The sequence below is a fragment of the Theileria parva genome (genome assembly GCF_000165365.1).
Source record: "Theileria parva strain Muguga chromosome 4 map unlocalized ctg_529, whole genome shotgun sequence".
Taxonomy (NCBI): Eukaryota; Apicomplexa; class Aconoidasida; order Piroplasmida; family Theileriidae; genus Theileria; species Theileria parva.
The window spans coordinates 916,233-936,952 of record NW_876246.1 but is presented as its reverse complement, the minus strand read 5'-3'; the positions used below and the strand labels follow the sequence as shown (position 1 = coordinate 936,952).

The 20,720-nt window shown below is 33.6% G+C and overlaps 12 protein-coding genes across 12 annotated transcripts; 6 read left to right on the top strand and 6 right to left on the bottom strand.

The window, feature by feature from the left end:
• Window positions 1-3: 3 nt before the first annotated feature.
• Window positions 4-523, bottom strand: rpc19 (DNA-directed RNA polymerases I and III subunit RPAC2). Its single transcript, XM_759013.2, has 2 exons — window positions 242-523; window positions 4-165 (listed from the first exon to the last, which is right to left on the bottom strand). The coding sequence occupies exons 1-2, from the start codon at window positions 414-416 to the stop codon at window positions 62-64; spliced, it is 279 nt and encodes a 92-aa protein (XP_764106.1). The 5' UTR covers window positions 417-523; the 3' UTR covers window positions 4-61.
• Window positions 524-629: 106 nt separating this feature from the next.
• Window positions 630-2,746, top strand: lysS (tRNA synthetases class II family protein; the record flags this gene model as incomplete). Its single annotated transcript, XM_759012.2, has 2 exons — window positions 630-1,886; window positions 1,952-2,746. 2 exons carry the CDS (start codon window positions 630-632, stop codon window positions 2,744-2,746), a joined length of 2,052 nt encoding a protein of 683 aa, XP_764105.2.
• A 75-nt stretch (window positions 2,747-2,821) lies between these two features.
• Window positions 2,822-3,386, bottom strand: Pfdn2 (Prefoldin subunit family protein; the record flags this gene model as incomplete). The annotated part of the gene is made up of 3 exons (XM_759011.2): window positions 2,822-2,945; window positions 3,036-3,159; window positions 3,280-3,386. 3 exons carry the CDS (start codon window positions 3,384-3,386, stop codon window positions 2,832-2,834), a joined length of 345 nt encoding a protein of 114 aa, XP_764104.1. The 3' UTR covers window positions 2,822-2,831.
• Window positions 3,387-3,575: 189 nt separating this feature from the next.
• Window positions 3,576-7,009, bottom strand: TpMuguga_04g02580 (uncharacterized protein; the record flags this gene model as incomplete). Its single annotated transcript, XM_061306193.1, has 10 exons — window positions 3,576-3,701; window positions 3,732-3,828; window positions 3,861-4,003; window positions 4,069-5,853; window positions 5,890-6,030; window positions 6,064-6,221; window positions 6,277-6,364; window positions 6,429-6,462; window positions 6,493-6,728; window positions 6,764-7,009. The coding sequence occupies 10 exons, from the start codon at window positions 7,007-7,009 to the stop codon at window positions 3,576-3,578; spliced, it is 3,054 nt and encodes a 1,017-aa protein (XP_061161861.1).
• Window positions 7,010-7,152: 143 nt separating this feature from the next.
• TpMuguga_04g00466 (uncharacterized protein) lies at window positions 7,153-7,750 on the top strand. Its single transcript, XM_759008.2, has 2 exons — window positions 7,153-7,458; window positions 7,514-7,750. The coding sequence occupies exons 1-2, from the start codon at window positions 7,253-7,255 to the stop codon at window positions 7,731-7,733; spliced, it is 426 nt and encodes a 141-aa protein (XP_764101.1). The 5' UTR covers window positions 7,153-7,252; the 3' UTR covers window positions 7,734-7,750.
• An 88-nt stretch (window positions 7,751-7,838) lies between these two features.
• CWC2 (Pre-mRNA-splicing factor CWC2) lies at window positions 7,839-9,203 on the bottom strand (the record flags this gene model as incomplete). The annotated part of the gene is made up of 2 exons (XM_759007.2): window positions 9,101-9,203; window positions 7,839-9,013 (listed from the first exon to the last, which is right to left on the bottom strand). The coding sequence occupies exons 1-2, from the start codon at window positions 9,147-9,149 to the stop codon at window positions 7,839-7,841; spliced, it is 1,224 nt and encodes a 407-aa protein (XP_764100.1). The 5' UTR covers window positions 9,150-9,203.
• Window positions 9,204-9,410: 207 nt separating this feature from the next.
• TPI (Triosephosphate isomerase) lies at window positions 9,411-10,370 on the bottom strand (the record flags this gene model as incomplete). Its single annotated transcript, XM_759006.1, has 3 exons — window positions 9,411-9,599; window positions 9,686-10,134; window positions 10,256-10,370. The coding sequence occupies 3 exons, from the start codon at window positions 10,368-10,370 to the stop codon at window positions 9,411-9,413; spliced, it is 753 nt and encodes a 250-aa protein (XP_764099.1).
• A 159-nt stretch (window positions 10,371-10,529) lies between these two features.
• On the top strand, window positions 10,530-13,528 carry TpMuguga_04g00463 (Polynucleotide 5'-hydroxyl-kinase NOL9; the record flags this gene model as incomplete). The annotated part of the gene is made up of 16 exons (XM_061306005.1): window positions 10,530-10,688; window positions 10,820-10,917; window positions 10,979-11,224; window positions 11,257-11,356; window positions 11,394-11,503; window positions 11,574-11,709; window positions 11,763-11,831; window positions 11,911-11,986; window positions 12,019-12,147; window positions 12,181-12,260; window positions 12,294-12,565; window positions 12,622-12,874; window positions 12,955-13,092; window positions 13,151-13,218; window positions 13,291-13,387; window positions 13,421-13,528. The coding sequence occupies exons 1-16, from the start codon at window positions 10,590-10,592 to the stop codon at window positions 13,526-13,528; spliced, it is 2,079 nt and encodes a 692-aa protein (XP_061161170.1). The 5' UTR covers window positions 10,530-10,589.
• Window positions 13,529-13,771: 243 nt separating this feature from the next.
• Window positions 13,772-16,058, top strand: TpMuguga_04g00462 (uncharacterized protein; the record flags this gene model as incomplete). Its single annotated transcript, XM_061306004.1, has 6 exons — window positions 13,772-14,091; window positions 14,248-14,583; window positions 14,635-14,777; window positions 14,835-14,917; window positions 14,986-15,837; window positions 16,005-16,058. Exons 1-6 carry the CDS (start codon window positions 13,829-13,831, stop codon window positions 16,056-16,058), a joined length of 1,731 nt encoding a protein of 576 aa, XP_061161169.1. The 5' UTR covers window positions 13,772-13,828.
• A 76-nt stretch (window positions 16,059-16,134) lies between these two features.
• Window positions 16,135-17,224, top strand: PVA13 (MSP (Major sperm protein) domain protein). Its single transcript, XM_759003.2, has 2 exons — window positions 16,135-16,817; window positions 16,984-17,224. The coding sequence occupies exons 1-2, from the start codon at window positions 16,355-16,357 to the stop codon at window positions 17,193-17,195; spliced, it is 675 nt and encodes a 224-aa protein (XP_764096.2). The 5' UTR covers window positions 16,135-16,354; the 3' UTR covers window positions 17,196-17,224.
• Window positions 17,225-17,310: 86 nt separating this feature from the next.
• rpb6 (RNA polymerase Rpb6 family protein) lies at window positions 17,311-17,967 on the top strand. The gene is made up of 2 exons (XM_061306175.1): window positions 17,311-17,493; window positions 17,579-17,967. Exons 1-2 carry the CDS (start codon window positions 17,341-17,343, stop codon window positions 17,885-17,887), a joined length of 462 nt encoding a protein of 153 aa, XP_061161860.1. The 5' UTR covers window positions 17,311-17,340; the 3' UTR covers window positions 17,888-17,967.
• A 12-nt stretch (window positions 17,968-17,979) lies between these two features.
• PAH2 (LNS2 (Lipin/Ned1/Smp2) family protein) lies at window positions 17,980-20,366 on the bottom strand. The gene is made up of 6 exons (XM_061306003.1): window positions 20,046-20,366; window positions 19,764-19,985; window positions 19,388-19,678; window positions 18,972-19,328; window positions 18,361-18,905; window positions 17,980-18,270 (listed from the first exon to the last, which is right to left on the bottom strand). Exons 1-6 carry the CDS (start codon window positions 20,176-20,178, stop codon window positions 18,034-18,036), a joined length of 1,785 nt encoding a protein of 594 aa, XP_061161168.1. The 5' UTR covers window positions 20,179-20,366; the 3' UTR covers window positions 17,980-18,033.
• Between the last annotated feature and the right edge of the window lie 354 nt (window positions 20,367-20,720).

Here is a 20,720-nt window from a genome sequence, read left to right as displayed (position 1 = left end):
ACAAACATTCCATTATTTATATTACAATTTAATATTAAGAATATTTTTTTATTTATAGTCGTCATGTTTGTTCCTTCATTGCCTTTTCAAATTTCTCTGTTAATATGTCACATATCTTGACCATGTCGTCAAGGCAATCCAGGAAAACTTCTACAGCCGGTTGGCCTAAAATCATTATTAGAATAATTTATCAAAAAAGTAAATCATTTTTGTTATTAAAAAGTATTCTCTATTGCTATACCTGTTGTCTGTATTCTTACGTTCATTTCTGGTTCCATTGGATGAGGAACAGAGTATCCAGCAAAAACTACATCATCTCTCTCAACCAATAATGCCCTCAAAGTGTTCCCTAGGGTATGATCTTCATTCTCTATACAAAACGTAATATTAGGCGATTTGTGATCAACTTTATCCATTTAATCATTCAAACGAATATTAAAGTATATTAATTATTAAAATTTTATAACTAACAAAATATGTTAATGAAATTTGATATATTTAAATGATTTAAACTGAGATTTCATGGAATCCCTATACCTTAACTTTGAAGGAAGATTCCATCTTATAATATTCAAAAATGTAATTTTATACTTTTAAACCGTTAAATTTAGAAATGTATATATTTTATAATGTTATTTTGTCATTTTCTCATTAAAAAATTGTTTCCTTTGTTCGTAATATTTAATATAATAGAAGCTTCATGTGTAAAATATTTTTTTAAAAGATCCCTCTTTATACTTCCAAAACAAACTTTATTATATAAAAACAGTTTTAATATAAATAATAATGATATTTTCAACCTTTCAACATCTAAAAATAGTAAAATATTGAGGTTAAGTCTGTTTAATAATTCTGAAACAACTGAAAATCAATTAACAACCAATAATCATTCTTATAACAATGAACACCCTCAATATTTAACAGATTCTTACATTACTAACTCCCCTAATGATGTGTTAAGCTCAACTGATGAAACTGCTGACACATCTTTGATATCCTCACTATGTTCATACGACGAAAGCCCTCACTTATTGAAACAAATCAAAAGTAGGCTAGACCATTGTGAAGTCTTGACAAAGAAGTTCAAAGTTAATCCATACCCTGAGGTTAAACCATCATCTGATTATTCCAGTTTTTCAAAGGTAATCAGTGAAAATGAGAGTTTAACAAACGGTGAGGAAGCTGATAGGTTCTACAAAGTGTATGGCAGAGTTGAAAGCGTTAGATTCGATGGTCATTTCATTGACATTGTCAACAGTACTAAGGATTTCGGTGATTACGCAACTTCAGATATAACTTTGAAAGGGCTTAGAAAAGATAACAAATTACAAGTAATGTTTAGACTAGAGGAACCAATACTTGTTTATCCGGGTAATAATAGTGGAGATAATCAAGAAAATGATACAAACAATAATATAAGTGAAAACAAAAATTACCAATATTCTTGTAAGGATTTTGTTGAATTAATCGATATTGGAGATGTTGTTGAGTTGTACGGTAATGTGAAGAAGACTAATCTAGGTGAAATTTCAATAATTCCGAAAAGAATAAAGTTCCTTTCAAAGTGTTTAATACCGCCTCCCAGTAAACAGCATGGTTTAAAGGATATAGAAACAAGGTACAGACTGAGGCACTTGGATCTTCTAACAAATGAACTTAGCAGGTATCAAGTCCTCAAGAGATTCCAAATAATTGCAAAGATAAGGAGGTTTTTATGTGAAAGGGGCTTTGTGGAAGTCGATACTCCTATTTTAAACCATTACACATCTGGAGACTTGGCAGAACCTTTTGAGACTTACTACAAAAGGCTAAACGAGAAGGTTAAGCTGAGAATTGCACCCGAATTCAGTATTAAGAAAATATTCATGGGTTTACCACTTACAAAGGTATTATTTACAATATGTACAATATGTTGTATTTATTCATACAAATGATTAACATGTATACTTAGGTGTTTGAGATCGGTAAGTGTTTTAGGAACGAGGGTTCTAGTTTGAGGCACTCTCCAGAATTCACAATGATTGAAATATACCAGAAAATGGCGGACTACAACACCATGATTAAGCTCTTGGAGGATCTGATTAACTCTTTGTTATCATATGGATTCAATGACGATGCTGTGTGTGATAATGTATTTGAGGTTAAGTGGAGAAGAGCTAAATTCTCTGACTTGATTAAGGAATACACTGGAGTAGACATAACATCTTACAACGAAGATGAACTTTTGGATAAATTCATGGAAATGATATCTAAAACTGACTCTGCAAGATCGGAACAAATTGAGTCTTCAATGGGGAGGGTTAATTGGGGGTCAATAGCGAATGAAATTTTCGAGAAATTTGTTGTTCCAAACTTAACATATCCCGTTCACGTAACTCATTTTCCAACTCAAGTATCACCATTAACATATTTTGATGAGAAATCCGCAAATAATGATGGTTCTAATGAGAAACTGTTCAGTAACAGGTTTGAGAGTTATCTAGGTGGTATGGAAATAGCAAATAGTTCCACTGAGCAGTGTAATCCACTTAAATTATCAAAATCGGTACTGGATTCAGAGATTTCTGAAGTGAAAGACAATAATCTAAAGGGAAAGGAAGTTGATAAAGAATTCTTGAACGCAGCATTTTGTGGAATGGAGCCCATGGCTGGACTTGGAATTGGTGTGGATAGACTAATCATGTACATTACTAAAGCCAAAAACATCAAGGAAATACAACCTCTAACTAGTTTAAAGAGGCTATAAAATAATTTATTGCCATAATTTATATACAGAATATAATGATTATTTAAAATATTACAAACGGGACAGTGTTAATGTAGTTAAGTGCTTAATTTGAATTTTGTAGTTCCTTGACTGTATTCTGAAGAGACTCGCCTAGTTTGTTAATTTCACTGTTCAAAGTGTCCAAGTGGCCCTTCAGTTTCTCGCGAAGCTGGTCAAGCTAAATGAAATAAATAAGTTTTTAATGAAAAAATTAGGAAATAAAACAAAGTTTAAATGATAAATATTGGTAATTAGAAGTAAGAAATACCATATCAGCGTGAGTGGCCAGTGATGGCATAACTTCCTCGACTGTTCTCTCAACAGCGACACCTCCAATAATGCGATAACACTTTCTATCGGAAGGTAGTTTTGATAAGTTCTTAAGAACAAGCCTGAACAATGAAATTAATGAATTTGTACAAAATGTGGTAGTTAAATGTGTATTATTTGTAATTGTACAAAATAATTATAAAGTGAAATTAAGAAAACTAATAAATATTTATCTAAATTACCTGTGTTCTGAGGAATCTTGCGAAACGTCTTCCATTTGACCGAGTAGCGTAACACGCTCCTTCTCAAGGCGCTTCAGAGTTGCCTTCATGGCATCAACTGAAGTCATTTTTGATAAATTAAATTACAAAAAATTTTAAATTTTCAAACTGATAATAAAATGTTTTTGTCGATTGATTTATTTTATTTTACATAAAATAATCTGCCACAACAATAAGTACATAATGTGTGGAAATAAAAATCAAACTACATTATTAAATAAATCTCTGCATTTAAAATTCATGAGAATTCCCTAGGTTTAATTCTGGTTCTTTTCTTCATTTCTTTTACTGGCTTCATAATATGCTGCGCAAACTCTTACGTATGCTCTCTTTATTCCGTCGTAAAAACAAGTGTTAAGTTCTCTATCACAACGGTCAATTGACTAAAAAGATTTAATTGCAATTAAACTTACGTAATTTCTTCTAAATTTGTTAAATATTATAGAGTGGAATAGAACATTTCTTTGAAATGACGACTGCGTTCTTAGTCTAACCTTGATTGGAACTCCACTAAACAATTATTTTTAAAATGTAAAAAATACTTGTTGTAAACTATTGTCAGTTTGTTTTCAAGTTGTTGTTGGATTGATGGAAACTGACTAAAACATAGTTGGTCTGCCTTCTCAACTGTTATTTGGTTCCACCTCAAACTCAAGCTTGTCAATCCAAATGTTATAATAAGCTCCTAAACATTAAATTATACAATGTGTATCAGATTTGTAAAACTATAAAAATCTATCCAATCATTACGTTCAAGCAAATCCTCAATTTAACTGGAACAAATTTTATGGTATCAACTATTCTCTTGTACTTTTCTAAGCTAATTTTCTCCTGTTCTCGTGGATCAATTGGTTTGATCTGATCCTGTGGAGGTGCTTCTTCATGTTTGTTCTTCTTAAAAATACTGAAAATACCACCCTTGCCCTTTTTAGTCTCATGAACCTTCATATTCTGTTTGTTAGGAGGGTTTTTACCAGTTTTGGCTTTACCTTTAATAGGTTTTGACACTGGTGAATTGGTGGGTGTTTTCCCCGCCCTGGGTGTTCTAGAACCTGAAATTCTTGAATTATTCGGAGATTTTGGCCCTTTAACATGTTTCTCTCCCTTTAAAGGCTTATTCTTTTCAGATTTAGCTGGTTTGTCCTTTCGTTTAGCAGGTTTTTGAGGCGTTAAAGACTTGGGGTTTTCTCTTAGTTTTTTATCAAAATCATTTGATGAAACTGATTCGTCAAAGTCCTCAGAACCAGTGGTAGTGAATTCAGAATTAGAAGTTGGCGAGTTGTTCATTTCACTTTTAGCCCTTAGAGCTCTCTGTTGTTTTTCTCTTTTCCTATCATAAATAACCTTTTTGGGTTTTTTATTCTTTTTATCAGGTTTGCTGTCAGTACTCTTGGATGATCTAGAACTGTTAGACCCACCGCCTTCAATTTTAGCTTTAGCATTACCTTTATTAAATAATTTAAGTGACCATTTACCCTTAAGTTTACTGTCCATAGGAATCTTATCGTTAGAACCTTGAATATCATCATACTGTTTAATATACATTTTTGAGTCACCAGATTCAATTTCAAAATCTGAAATGTTACCGTCAGGTTGATTTTTAACAGGTTTTGGTTCCTGGTTATCAGGTTGTTCAAGGCCATGGTTTTGTTCATCCAACTTCTCAACTAATTCTTTATCATCAACCACATTTTTCTGATCAGATTTTACTTTTCCAGGGTTTTTATTAATGTTTTGTTGTTGAGGGTGAGTCTTTTGATTTCTTTTCATTTGTTTTTGTGGTTTATCGTTAGGTATCCTAAGATTTTCAGCTCTTTTATTTGATTTGAATAAATTAAAAATCGAGAACCTCTTTTTCTTACCCTTTTCAATATATTTATTAGGGTTGTTGGTCTTCTTTTCGTCCTCCGAGAGGTCAGAAACGGTTGTGGATTCATTTATTAAATCAAGTTCTGAGCTTGAAATACCATAAAGAAATTTTAGACTCTCCTTGTTACTACGTATTTGTTCTGGTGTCATTTCTTGTTCCTCACTATTCTCAACGTGATCGCCATCTTGGGCTAAATCGTAAATTTTAACTTCTTTGGATGGAGCTTTTAACTTAATATAATTCCCTCTTGGTATCTTGGTTTGAACGTTTTCATCCTCAAACAGATCATCGGCGATGTTATCAAGATAATTTTCTTCCTCCAATTCATTGCTGGTATCACTTTGAACTAGTTCAACCGTTTCTACAGGGGTTGGATCAATTTTGTCCACAATTTTATCATTATTAACACTATTTTCATGAGTTACAACTTCTGCTGAAAGGCTTTTTTCGACTTTCGCAACCTGCTTGTTATCCTCAGAACCGGACTCATTGTCTAGTAAATTATCCTCAGTAAACGTTACCGCTCTTTGAAAATGAGGGTAATTTTTAACTACATTTGGGTTATTAAAGGGTTTGTATTCCCCGAATTTGCTAGATTTATCAACAACAGCGAATAGAACGTCTAGGTCAAGAGTTGAAATCAGCACATCATGAAAGTCGGATTTCTAAACATTTTATGTAAATTAAACTAGAAAAGATACCCTTGATGAGTTGATTAGTATGTTATGACAAAGCTGAGTGGTTGGACAGATAGGTCCTTTTTGCGAAACTGAGTATACATAGGACCTGTTTTCATAATACTTTATTGCCCTATAAACCTTCACCATTAAGTAATGACCGATCTGATTCATATTGGATATTAATCAAAAGCTTACCATGTATTCAGAGAGATAAAAGGTGTCTGAAGTCTCAGAAGGTATTTGAAAGAACTGATCCTGACTACCAAATGCAGTTGAAAGGTACCACTCGACCTTATAAACTGAGTTAGTTAATCCGTGCTTTGTTCTTATATCTCTGTAGGATACGAACGAGCCTATATAATTGATTAGGTTATTCATTTAATGAGATGGATATGGTATATTACTCACCACTTTCCATGTCTCCTTCAATTACCACAGGATATTTTCCTGAAAACTCTGCCATAGGCTCACCGTGTTCATCAGGGTCCAATTGTGCCTAAAATTTTATTATATTTTGGAATCACAGAAAACAGATTGTATAATATAAACAATTGTTGTACCAAATCGTATAAATTCTTCAAGTCGTGAGCATGCCTAAAGCATAATAAATTTAAAATAGCTTACTTGTGAAGCTTATATTTGTGAATCCTGTCGTCATAATCATATTCTTCACGGGCTTCTTCCCTATCGTCAGATTGTTGGAGTGCCTTTTTAAAGGCTGCGTTAAGGCTCCCGTATGAATAAACTCTAACTCCAAACACATTTTCAATTTCAGTGCTTAAAAGTTTGAGGTCATCAAACGAAAGTGCTGTGAAAATGAGTGGGTTCCTATTTGTACTCCCGAAATATATCTCCAGAATCTAAATTAAAACAAGTTACATGGTTGGGATCTTACATGTTTTGTAGTTAAAACGGTCTTTTTCCTATTTCTATGCTCGTAAGTTGACTCGGAGTTAACACACTTGGTCTGGAAACAGGAAACATTGGTAGCATCTATCTTTTTGATGTGACGATAGCATTCATCATAGAGCACGAAATATTTGTATGGTCTGTTATGTAAAGTTAAGTAGAAAACGTGATCTAGAGGGCCGTAGAGCACTTTAAAATACTTGTTACTGGACTGAATTGAATCTCTGAGCATCTTGAAACATTAAAACTACATTTGTGACTCACAACTTTTCATGAGTTTACACATTTATTTAAAATTACATAAAAATATAAAATCCAACCATTTTAAAAATAGAAATGTAATATTGAAATACTATTTATATATGTGTGGTTGATGGATATGCTAATTTGAATAATATATATTAGATTTTACACTTTTCCAGAGTTTTTACCTTAATTATGTTGTAATTTTTATTTTTATTTAGTTTTATAACTTATGCCTAGATTCGTTCCCGTTTTTGACCCGGAAGTCCCTAGGTCAGAACAGGACCCTTATTCTGATAAACTTCTGAAACATAGAAAGTGGGATAATCCTCACGCAGTTATTCCTACTTCTAGAAAGGATGAAGATTCTGATAAACACTCCACCCGCAAATATTTTAAGGATAAATATAACGACAACAATAATCTGGATAATAAACGGTATCCATTTATACTTACTACCCCTTTACATACTTCATATATGACTTCCCTTTAGTGATGATACTTTTTATCGCAAGAACGTTTACGACGAATTTGATTACGCTCCAAAAAAGAAGAAAAAGAATGTGAATTTGAACGTTAAGGATGATAAGAACACACATGATTCTCATAAGGATCATAAGCACGTTAAAAAGGACCATTCAAAGCGAGAACATCACGATAGAGATAAGTACAGACGTAAACACAGTCATGAGTATAAGAAACGTTATGAATAATTTTGAATAAACCTTATAATAAGTATGAACGCTTGATATAGAGCAGATTAAAAAATTAATTTTATAATAAATCTAACCGATTACATCTTTATTAAAATATTCTTATCAGATGTTTACATTGAATTGATCGTCATTTACATTTTCCACAGTGGTTAGAATCTGATCCATTTTTTCCTTCCTTTTGGAGTAGCTTTCTCCCTTGACAGAGGGATTTACAGTTCCAGCATGATTATTAATTAGACTAGTAACAAAATTGGGATCTGAAAGGTAGTTCTCCTGGAAGTTCCTCAGCTGGTCTTCATGTTTTCTAACCAGTTCTCCGAAGTTCTTTACATCTTTCTTGTCTTTCTTCTGTGTTTTCTGTATATCATGAGCCCATTTCACGTTAAGAGCAGTGCTGTAAACTCCCATTGGTTGGCTAGATAAAGCAACCTTGACAAATTCTGCATATACTCTTGATTCAAAGGTAGCAAATGCAACTCCTTTGTTAATTATGACATTTAGTTCCTGAAGCGGGACATATTTTTCAATCTTCTTTGCGAGTTCAATTTTTAAATCTTCCACAGGGTTACAGGTGGATACGTCCGCAGTTATGTCACCTATAAATAATACTTTACAGCTACTATTAAAGCTTCCAACTCCAGTCATATCGTCTCTGTGTTTACTGAAACGTTCACGGCCGAATATATCAACGGATGTATCAAGAAAATATTCATCCTCGAGTATGGGTACACGGTGTAAATAGTTGCACTTGCTGCCCTGACTGCAGCAGCCCTTGGCGAAAAAAAGGCAGATAAATTTGGTGCCTGAATCATCCACTGAGTGCTTTGAGTTAGCTCTTGTATAGCCTGAGTCAAGTTCAGGGTCACAAGTGTACATGGCAGGGGCTAGGCTGGTTCGTCCATTCACGTAGTCACAGTTGCGTTCCCCAGCCCATTTATTATACCAAATGTTATACGTCTGATTACCCTCAACGTAGCATGAATTTGCATAATCCTTAACCTGAACGCGTGCTGGCTTAGATAACAACTCCTTTATTCTATCAAGCCTAAAATCTTCTTCAGTAACATATTCTGGCTCCTCTTCAACTGACTCTACGGGGATATAAGTCTGGTTCAGAGGGACTCTAGTGTTATTTACTTGTTTCTCAAGCTGTAGAGAGTCTACTGATTCTCCGCTAATGTGCCCTGATTGTATTTGAAATTGTATTATATTGTTTATGGCATCAATTGAGCCGTATCCAGTTAGAACTGAACCATGTTCAGTTTCTCTCCTTTTAACTAAACAAAATTATTTAAAATATAAATTAAATGTCATAATTAAATGAGTTTTAGTAAATTAATTACATAAATATAGTTAAAAAATACCTTTAGTCTGCGATTCGTCATTTTCGTTAGATCTCTTAGAAGATTCCATTAAAATTTAATAAAAAATAATCATATTAAAATAATGATATTAAATATATGTAATTTAAAATAATATAAAATGAAATCCTCAAACACAGAAGCACTACGAAGTATACGCTCAGTTTATATCGTTCAAAATATGATAATCACCATAATTTTGTAATTTATATTTAAATTAGATACAATTGTAATTTATAAGCTTTATAATTTTCATAAATAGTGTGATTTGAATGTAATATAAAATATATAAAGTTTATTCACAGAAATTAACTTATTGTTCTAGCGATTTTAACACATCTAAAAATTCCTTCTTAAGTGAAGTTCCTCCAACTAGAAATCCGTCAACATCGTTGCACTTTGCAAGTTCATGACAGTTTTTCTCGTTGACTGATCCGCCATAAACTACTCTGACCTTGTCGGCGACAGCTCCAGCTAATCCCCTGACATGTTCTCTCACAAACTATAATATAATTGTTATAACATCAAATAATGAATAGGGAAATTATTATATAATTATGTAAAGGTTTTATTTGTATAAACTGATACCTTGTGTGCTTGGTTAACTTGTTCAACAGTGGCAACTTTACCAGTGCCGATAGCCCAAACAGGTTCATAGGCCAGTACTACTTTGTCCCAGTCCTTAACATCCTTTACAAAGGCGTTGAGTTGTCTCTTTAGGACATTTACTGTTTGGCCTTGTTCGCGTTCGGACAATGTTTCACCGAAACAAACGACTGCATTTACACCGTTGTCTTGGAGCATCTTAACTTTTGCACGCACGTCAAAGTTATCCTCGTTAAAGAGTTGTCTACGTTCAGAGTGACCAACAAGTGACCATTTTAGGCCGAAATCACTAAACATAGGTAAGCTCAACTCTCCGGTAAAGGCTCCAGACTTTGACTGTGAAACATTCTGTACACCAAGCTCAAAAACACCGGTCTTCAACACATTTCTAGTATGTTCTACATACAGAGAAGGCGGAAATAGCACGACATCTAAAGTTATATAGAAAGTTAAAAATATTTAAGTAATATGTAATATGTGTTGAAATAAAAATATCTAAAGTTAAGGTTTTAATAAAAAGTAGAAGAATCATAAGAATAATATAATCATTACCTAGATTGTTATGTTTACTTTTAAGATTATTAAAGTGTGCTAAAAGATCGGATATGGATTGCTTAGATCCATTGCATTTCCAATTTCCTCCCAACCACTTTCTTCTATTCGACATTTTAATTTTCACAGGGACTAATTTATAATTTTATATATTTAATGTATAATATAATCTACCATCGTTTTAAAATTTTACAACTACAACTGATGGAGTGTACATTACACCACTATTCAAACATACATAAATTATCCATTTTTCCTTTGGATAATTTTCATTTTTCACGTAATTTAACCAATGAATAAAACCATGGTTAGATCTTACAAATGTGTTCTATAAATGGTTCACAATAATTACCAACTTACTCATACTGAGGCTAGGGATAGGCTTATTGCCTTTGAATCCTCTAAATTAAGCCCACACTCGAATAATTCTAACGTTAGTTTATTTTTTTATTCTTTATTACTGATTTATTGGCATATTATTAATAATGTTGTCGCATCTTCCTTATATATCTAATTTCTTACTAAAATAAAATAATTATTCCATTGTTTTAACAAATTTTGCAGAAATTAGACCTTTATGACGACGAGTGTCTTTATTTGCTCGGCCTCATGGCCGGAGAGTCTTTTTTGTTTAATAAGTCATTGAGGTTGAAGGTTATTAGGTTTGTTTAATTATAATTTTCCCTATTAAAATTAGTATATAACTCTCTAATAATTTCTCAGAGGATCAGCCCAGGTTGGAGGTCACATCTATCGTGTAATGGACAGTTACCGGAAATTCATTGTATCACCATGGGATCCTTCAGAACGATTATTATCTTTGTGTTTGGATGAAACTCACAATTGTAATTCACAGACCCTTGAAGATCCTAATTCATGTAAATTTTGTGAGGATGTTCTAACACAATTCCACGGTGGTTCATGCTGTCAATTCGTTTCAACATACAACTCATTGAGGGCCTCTTTCATGTATGTTAATACATGTGTTTTACACAATTTAGGAAGGGATTTGGCATAGAGTATGAGAATAGTTTGGAAAGAAGTAGAAAATATACCAAATATGATCAACACATTAAATTTTATAAATCGCAAACTGGCCAGGTATTTTATATATACTATCTAATTTCAATTAATTTAGGACTATGATACTATTGTAATGTTAACGGAACTTTCAAGCTGTTTTGGAACAGTAACAGTCCCAGAGGCACTAGATACGGTTTATCCACCAAAAATTATTAGTAAACAAATGTATTCTCATTAGTATTATTATTTATACAATATACCATACTAAATTATTTAAATCTTATTTATAATTTAGATTCACTGTTTATGAAAAGTTTCTTGGATTGTGTGTATCTGGGAACCCAGTAATTATGTTACACGGGGACAAAAGTTATGGAAAATCAACATTAGTTGCTTATACAATCAATTACTTGCTCAATTTCGTTTCTAACGTAGGTTTTAAACAAAATAATTAGTTATATAAATAAACTATCATTTTGTCTAGGTGTTTCTGATGGATGTTGATGTTGGACTACCATTTTTATCAGCTCCAGGTTTAATCACACTTACACTGGTATGTTCATGTACTTTATTCCGGTCAATTATATTATTATAATAATAATGTCGTTGGAGTTTAATTTAATAATTTTTAGATATCGGAGAGTGTTACAACGCCTAGTTACAATTTGGTTAGAGAAGCCAAGCCCATGATTTCATTACTGTTGGGAGGTACATTTTATTTAAAAAAAATGAAACTTCAGATATTAAAGTATCAAACTCGCCTCTGTTCTTAACGCATGTTAAAAAATGCTTTGACCTCTATGAGAAGAGTAGAAGGAACGTAAGAGCTCCATTGGTCATTAACACATTTGGATGGATTACCGGAATGGGTTTGTATTCATATAAATTATTAAAAATATTAGGTGCACAAGTGTTGGAAGCAATAGCGTCAATAACAAAAGTTGAGATACTGGTTAAACTTGTAAACTTACCAAAGGATCAAGTATTTGTAATATTGATTAACAATGTTTTACAGGCACTTGAGATTAGTGGTCATGAGGACTTGAAGGAAAGGTTAGAAAAACTTAACACTTTAGATGGTGAATATCTACAAAAGCCGACACAAAATCATAAAATTGACACGTATCCATCATTCACTGATCTGGTACAAAAACTAGGAGGAAGTTTGCCTTGGGATAAGACTAACAGGGAGTACTATGTTTCATCATTCCAGAACTATTTACACCTCCTCAAAAGCTTTAATTTCTGTGCAAACTGTAAACTACAGCGATTCTATGGACTCACACTGTAATTTTTACTTAGATACTTTACATATTCACGCATTCTTGCAATAATTACTGTAGTAAGAGAGAATTGGTGCACCCGTCGGATACAAGATGGCTTAGATTTTGCTCCTATTTCAATAGTGGATTCTCAGAAGCACTTCATTTTCCGCAGTTTAGACACGAGGAGTTCTTCGGAAGTGTGGAGACCTATAACTTTAAACAAAACGTGAAATTTGCAGAAAAGTTTGATCCCCCGATACAAATTGAACTTGACGCGAACAAATACACATTTGTTACACAAACCGACATTATCCCATCAGATTACTCGCAGGTATTATTCTAACCATTTCTTCCATATTTCATGTTTAAACCTAACTAATTCTATTTCAACATGATTAAAATAGTTTTTAGTTGGTTCCAATGATAAGTGGTTGCCTTGTGGGATTGTGTGAGGGGGATTCAAACGAGGTTTTTAGAAGACGTATTTTCCACCAATGGAGGTTTATATGCTATGCGTATGTCCATTACATGGACACGAACAATCTCACAGTATGGATCATATAGTTAGTTTTTTCTGTTTGTTTCATGAGTATATTGTAATTTGCAGTTGCTGGTATCATTTCCAAGTAATAAATCAAGGGAAAAGGTAAAAAGAAGTAACATTATAGTGTTGTGGTACGTCATACTATTATCTAGTCATTTTTATAAATTGCTAAACCCTATAATGGTTGGCTCATGAATGATTAGTTTGTCGTACGGATTTGAACCTCTGCCTAGCAGGTTGTGCCCACTCAACAGTTATCCGACGAGAAGTACACCAAAACTGGAACATTTAAACTCTGAGGTAACTGAAATTCATAAAATAAATCAATTATAGATGTACCCCTTCAGAAGAAATGAAATGTTACATATGGTAGGAGCGTATGGAGCAGGAACATCAGCTCCTACCCAAAGAGCTAATCTTAAAAGATTACACAGAGAATAAAAATAAAAAATTTTAATGTAAAATAGTTTGTATAATATCTGGTATTTATAGTTGTGATGTGAGTGGCGTAGATGTCGGAAATACCATAGGAATAGATGATTCCTAAAATGTGTAATCAGATTTCGAAAAAATTTTAAAAAATAAAAGAAAATAAATAATAATAAGATCAAAAGTCAATTTTGATGAAAAATACAACATACATGCATTTATCACTTACTCCACATGTGTAGTGAGATTTTTAAAATGTTTTTCACTTTTTTAAATTTTAGGAGTTTTTATTTTTCTCTGTAGATTAACCTCATGGATGATTTCGAATTCTTCACACCGGTAGACAGCAGGTTAGATAGAGACTTTAAAAGTACGACGACACTTGAAAGTCGCACTGACGTGTCTAGCGTATCATTTAACGGCATATTCCCCTGTATATCCCAGGAATCTGATCAAGATCAGCTAATTGGATCATACAAAATCGATAAAGATGTCATTGTGCCCAATGGGTTCAGCAGCATATTATTCCTGCCGTTACTCGACGCTCTTTATAGACCTAATTCGCTAAAAAAAGAGTAATTTATATTTATTTACACTTATTTAAATTATTTTAACTATAATTTTTATTTTTGAAAAATTTTAGTTTCATGGTATTAATTTGTATAATTTACATATACAATTCATATTGTTATATTAAACTACAAAGTACACACATGATTATAAATTATTAGGCTGGTGGTAGATATCGATTTGGGGAAGCTTTCAACGGCTTTGCCATCTGCATGTCATACCGTTGATAACCCGTTCTCAGTGGTTGGAAATTACCTTAAGGGGCTATGTCTCCTACTGGTGACCAAAGTAAGGTACTTGTCTTCAGATTTCGGTGTGTTCTCGAAGAGGTTCGAAATGCCTGATTTGTCGGCAGAACCAAAACCAAAAGCCATCAATTACTACGAAAGTGATACTGAATATGAGCCAAGAACAAAACCAAAACACAGGAGAAAACGTAAAATTAAGGATACTGATAGTGTTTCAACAATTCAGGACCTTAATGAAAGATATCAGAGGTTCGTATTCCATTGTTACTTTCTTATAAATATAACTTATAAATTATTTAGTGAGTTGGTGCCAATTGAAAGGCTTGAAATGTTGAGAGTAATGAACCTAGGATTGTCAGGAAATGAGTTCTTTTTTCAACACAATGAACTCAGCCCAGTTCTTAAAGATTACATCAACGAATTAAACCTATCAAGTAAACTAAGTGAGTTCAATTCAGTTAGTTTTTATATTTCCATTTTTGTAGTAATATATTGTGTAGATGACAGGGATTGGCTGAGTTTCGATGATTTGAGGATGCTTTCATCACCATTTAAACTTAACGCATATTCATTTACTCCTCAGGTATTTCTCAGACTTCACTAATATACTCATTTAGATATTATTTTTCATTCGTTACTGATTATGTTTAGTATGATGATGCGACTGTGGCTGCTAGTAGTGAGGTATCATTTGACACCAGTTATGACATTGACTGGAGCCTTAAAAATGATCCACTCAACTACAGTAGCAAGCACTATGAGTATGACTTTATGGGAGGTTTGGAGGATAATTTGAACAAGGCGTTATCGATTACCGATGATAACTCAAAACGCCGCAAAAACAATACCATGAAGTTGTTTGATGTGAGCCTTGTTAGAGCCGAGCCGAGATATGACAGGAAACCGGCAAAATACAAGTATAAAAGGAATAATACAAAAAGAAGATTAAGCAGTGTTCTCACGACTGATCTATCCAAGCTCGTTGACACAGATAAACAGGATAAAGTCAGTCAGATGGAGAAGACCGTCAGAGTAAATGAGTCAGAGAGAGTTAATCCTAGACAAAAGACTTTGGATCAAATGTTTGACAAATATTTTAGTACAGTAGTAGGGACTAACATGGGAACCTCAGCCCACAAGAACGTTAATGTAACAACTGAAATGAATCCTAAAACCACTTCAAACCTCAATGGTGATAACACATCAAAAGGTAAACCATCTGATAACGTTGGATTGGATGGCAAAAAGACTACCGAAGGTGAAGTTGGATCAACTTCGTATGTAACACTGCAAGAAACTAATGATGGCTTTGGCACTTTGGATATCCTTAACTGGCTGAGGGAAACATTCAGGAAAGTTGATTTTGAGTCAATTACCTTTGATAAGCTAACTAATGGATTGGATGCTAGGAAAGCATCACTTGTATTCTTGAGGGTTTTAATCTTGGCAAATTCAAATTTTATCTCAGTTTCACAAGCCAAACAAATCACGATTTCTCCCTCGGTATGTGTTAGATGATTCGTAACTAGTTTTTGGTTTAAATCATCGTTATACATGAAGTTTTATATAGATATTTAAATAAAATAAGGAATATTAAAAGAATGATGGAGGAATGTGACGAAAAAATGTGTAAAAAATAAACAGTTATAAAGTGTATAATGGCGGTGTAGGAACGATTTTGGGAACCAGTAAATTCTAGACTTAGTCTTCCAGTTGGAAATTAGGTGTAATTTTTAACTTTTACTCAAATTGCTCATGGGGTACCATTGCCCCCAGTGGTTTTGATTTCTCGTGAATCAGAACAGATTTTTGCATTTTAATGTATTTTATAACTATATTTTAGTATTTTTGAAAATATTATGCCTGTGTTTACAGACACCTCCGTCCCGCTCATCCTTACCATGTCTCCAGTAGATTTCTTGACTTGAAACACTTCTTTTTGCAACCAAACCTTCTCCGTTTCATTTATAATTTTAAACCGATTTTTTTCACTGAATATTTGAAATTATTGTAGTTTCTTATGATGCGTTTGCTCAAGATCACCCCCTCGGACACAATCGAGTTTCCTCTTCTCCTATATACTCCACTAACTACTGTTCTTAAGCTCGAGAACGTATCAGCGGAATTTGTGGCGTTTAAAATCAAGACTACAACTCCAAAGGGGTATTTGGTTAGGCCGAGTACAGGTGTTATAAGGCCCGGAGAAAGTCAAGATGTTCAAATCATACTTCAGCCTCTTACCGAGGCACCTAAGGTTGTAAATGATCGTTTTCTTGTGCAATTTGTAGTTGTACCAAACGATGATCCCGTACCAAAGGACCTTTGGACCCATGTCAAGAATAGTATCCAAGACCATAGATTATCCGTCGGTTTCCTCAAGGAGAATAACGTATCTGTACAATCCACGGGAAGCCAATATGGAATACCCCCAAAAATCGCTGCTAGACTTATCTCGCCCCAATCTTCGAATGTAGACCTACCAGGTATTTTACACATTTCCAACTATTCATTACTACAAAGACGCGTTTTTACACATCTCAAATATTCTATATATATATGCATTTTTGAGTACAATGTTGACTATATTTATATGTTATTGGTTATATTATTTAATAATTGTTTATATATAAAATTCACTATTTTATTTAGAGCTAAGGCAAAAGTATGATGAACTGGTTCAGTATGTATTATCAGTTGAGAAGTTAAAGAGTAATTTGCTGAAGGAGAACGAACAGCTAAGGCAAAAGCTGCAACTAAACCCAGGGAGTAAAATGAGCAATAAAATCACACTGGAAGTGTGGCACGTCCCAGTTCTGATCATACTATTTGTAGTATTACTCAAAGTATTCGGCCATTTCTAGCACTTCATCTAATGTATATAGTGATACAATATATCGTACTTTATTTACTCAGTATATGTGTTTGAACATCTTGATGATAGTGTCGTATTTGTGTATATTGGGTGATTGTGGAATCACTTGAAATTTTTTGTATTTTTTATCAAATATGGGAGACCTTTATATGGACGAGTTCGGAGAAAATTTCGGCATTGACGAATTTGCCGAAGAGGAGGAGGACTTTGGTGATTTCGAGGAGTACGACCAACGCAGAGTTTCTGATGTCGATATCATCACTGACCCAGCTGAATTTAAGACTCAGGTACTTTATTATTTTTATTATTATTAATATTATTATTTAATTTGTTATTCATATATGATGCTGTGGTAATAATTTTATTTTTTAGGTTGATAGTGCCCATAGGATCACAAGTCCCTATTTAACGAAATATGAAAAAGCTAGGATAATTGGTACTAGGGCGCTTCAAATAAGTCTAAATGCGCCAATTACTATACCCATTGATGGCCCTTCAGAAGCCACAGATGATGGGTTTACAACGCTAGGTGACTTTGGAGATACACAGACAACAGCAATTGACCCCTTAATCATTGCTGAAAAGGAACTATATCAAAAAACAGTTCCTTTTATAGTAAGAAGATACCTTCCAAACGGAAGCTATGAGGACTGGAAAATCGACGAACTAATCATTGACTAATCCTATAACTTTTAATTTATCCACATCATTCTTATAGTGTTAGTAGATTTATCGGTGTTTTTAATTCTAAATTTATAGTTTAATGGATAAAATGCATGTTTTAAACAGATTTAAGTGTGATTATGACAAAAACAATTATAAAAAATTTAAAATTCTTTAGACTCTTTGAGTACTGGGAAGTTCCAAAACTGGCTAGAGTTGTACAGCTCCTCATCCTGTTCAACCTGTTCGGAGGTGACTTTAGGAAACATGGAATCTGCGATTTCGACGATGTTATCATAAGTCTTTATATCCTCATTGCTAACATGAGAAATAAGTCCTGAAGGGTTTATTATGAAGACCCTACTCTCAGGAACTCCAACAGATACATAAGCCCTATGGTCCTATACAACAAATTACCAGATTATTACTGTACATATATTATATAAGTGTGAAAGTAATGAAATAAGTGAAAAACTGTATAAATGTGTTACCGATGAGTTATTGCCGAATCCGGCGTAAAATGGGTTATGTTTCTGAGGGAATAGAGAGTGGATATCTCTCAGGCAAGGTATCTTGAACATATAGGCGCTCTTGGTGATAACTTCTCGTTTAAGTGAAGACACTAAGCGGTCTGGGGAAAGGAAAAGGGGACCCTTAGGGAGCTTCTCCCTTGCATTCTGGGTTAGACCAAACAGGTAGTCACGAGTTAAATCAGCCTGACCAATTGCCCTGGCTGATAAATAGAGCACAAAGTACCCGTGTTGCCTTATCTTGGTGAATAACTCTGCAACTCCTGAGTGGGTCCAATCTCTGCCAATGATGGGCATGATGTGACCCAGAGCATTCGACTTAGTGATGGTGCCGTCAACATCAGAAATCACAATCTTGGCGTCCGATGGTAAAAGATACACACTGGCATGAACACTCTTTACTCCTTGGAGTGCGGAGTACACACTAAAAGTTATCTTGTTCTGGCCATACTTGAGTGGCAAACTTGCTAACTGCTGAGATGTTGGCCTTAGTGTTATTCTTCTACCTGCACAATTTTACAAATTATTAATTTACAAATTTTATAACTAATTAAATTATAATATTGATTGACCTCTTGAAGAATAATTTGACTGTTTTTGGAGTTTATTTGGAGTCCTTTTATTCTTAATTAACAAGTTTGTGCGCAGAAGCTTCTCAATTGAGTCGATAGAAAGGGGCTTGTTAAACACCATCCATGAGGCGATTAGTGGAAGTGCAATTCTGATAGGGTAATATGGAGGCTTTAAGTCAAAACAAGCCACTAGAGACTCGTGATACCACAACTTTGGATCCTCGCTTAGCCTCTGAAAGTCGACTAAGTTAGCATGAAACAAATTCTCGTTTAACAGATGATCATTACTGGTTAGAAGATGACCACAGAGGCTGAACTGTAATGCGAAATCTCCAGATGCCAAATTTCTCACCGTATCTAAGAACACTTTAGATGTTATATAATAATATTATTTAATCTATTTGGAGTGTAAATACCATTTTTCATGGGTGAAGTTGTTAATAGAGGTGCTGGTGAGGGTTTAACAGTGTATTGTCTATAGTATTCCTTGCTGAAAGGTACAGTCTGATCAGCGTCTGTTACGCTTGTGGTGCTTGTAGGAGTCAGATTTACGCTAATACTGACATTTTCTCGGTTATTGTCAGCTGAGTTTGGAGTCTCAGTACCTGTTTTTTCAGGCATTAAGGCAGCTTCGTAATCGAAGTTTGAACCAATCTCCCCAAAATCAGTCTTACTGTTACAAGCATAGTATCCGTAATCAACAACTCCTGTACATATATTGTTGAGATATATTAGGATATAGAAATGTGTTACTGAGTTGTATTAGAAGATGAATATATGTGTAAATGGTACTTTTGGATGAGTCTTTATCAGTTCTTGACGAGAAGGTTGAGGGATCTAGTGAATCTAAATAGTCAACTCCTTCCCTGAAATAAGCCTCTCCCGCAGACCCAAGCTTCATTGATAGAGTAGATAGTTGACCATTTACATATACCGAGACTCGCTTCTCCCTGCTCCTTAACAACTTTGCCTTTCCGAAACGAACGTGAAAAGGTGTACATTTATACACCCAGCCTAATCATTAAATAAGGTGTTATATTTAGAAATAGGTATAATTTATGTTCTGATAAGTACCGTCATCAGCAACTTGGTCAAGAGTTCTATCAGAAGGTTTTTGCTTGACACATATAATGTCAGATGAGCCTGAAAGAGTCGCCTGGTTTAAATCCAGGGCGGTCATCACTCTGTTACAAAGCTTCTCCCACATTTTTGAAAATTTTGATTAAAAATATGGTAAATTTAAAATTTTAAAACTTTTTAGAAGGATCAAGGTGACATTTTAAAATAAATAATGATTTAAACGAAATCGGGGCCAAATCTAAGATTAAATTAAAAATTAAAAACAACATTATAACAATTTAAGTCAGAGAATTATAATTAATAAATTAAAGTCATGCATAATTAAATATAATGATCTGTTTGTACAATATTAAGTAGCAGGTGCCTAATAATAAAATGTGCAACCAAAATGTAAAAATCGGAATAAAATTGGGGAATAATTAAATTTTATACTATAAATGATATTTTATGTTGATATCCTAGATATAAGGACTTTTTCAGAGTCACGATTCTTAAGTTGTTTTAACCATATTTAACTCCTCTATGATTACTTTTAAATCGGGGAATCTTAGGAAATTTTTTAAATTTTAAAAAAACTAAATTTGGTTAGATTTGATCAGAAATTATAAAAATGTGTATTACAATTACACATGTGTTAATTGAGCTTGAGAAATTATCAGGTTCTAATTT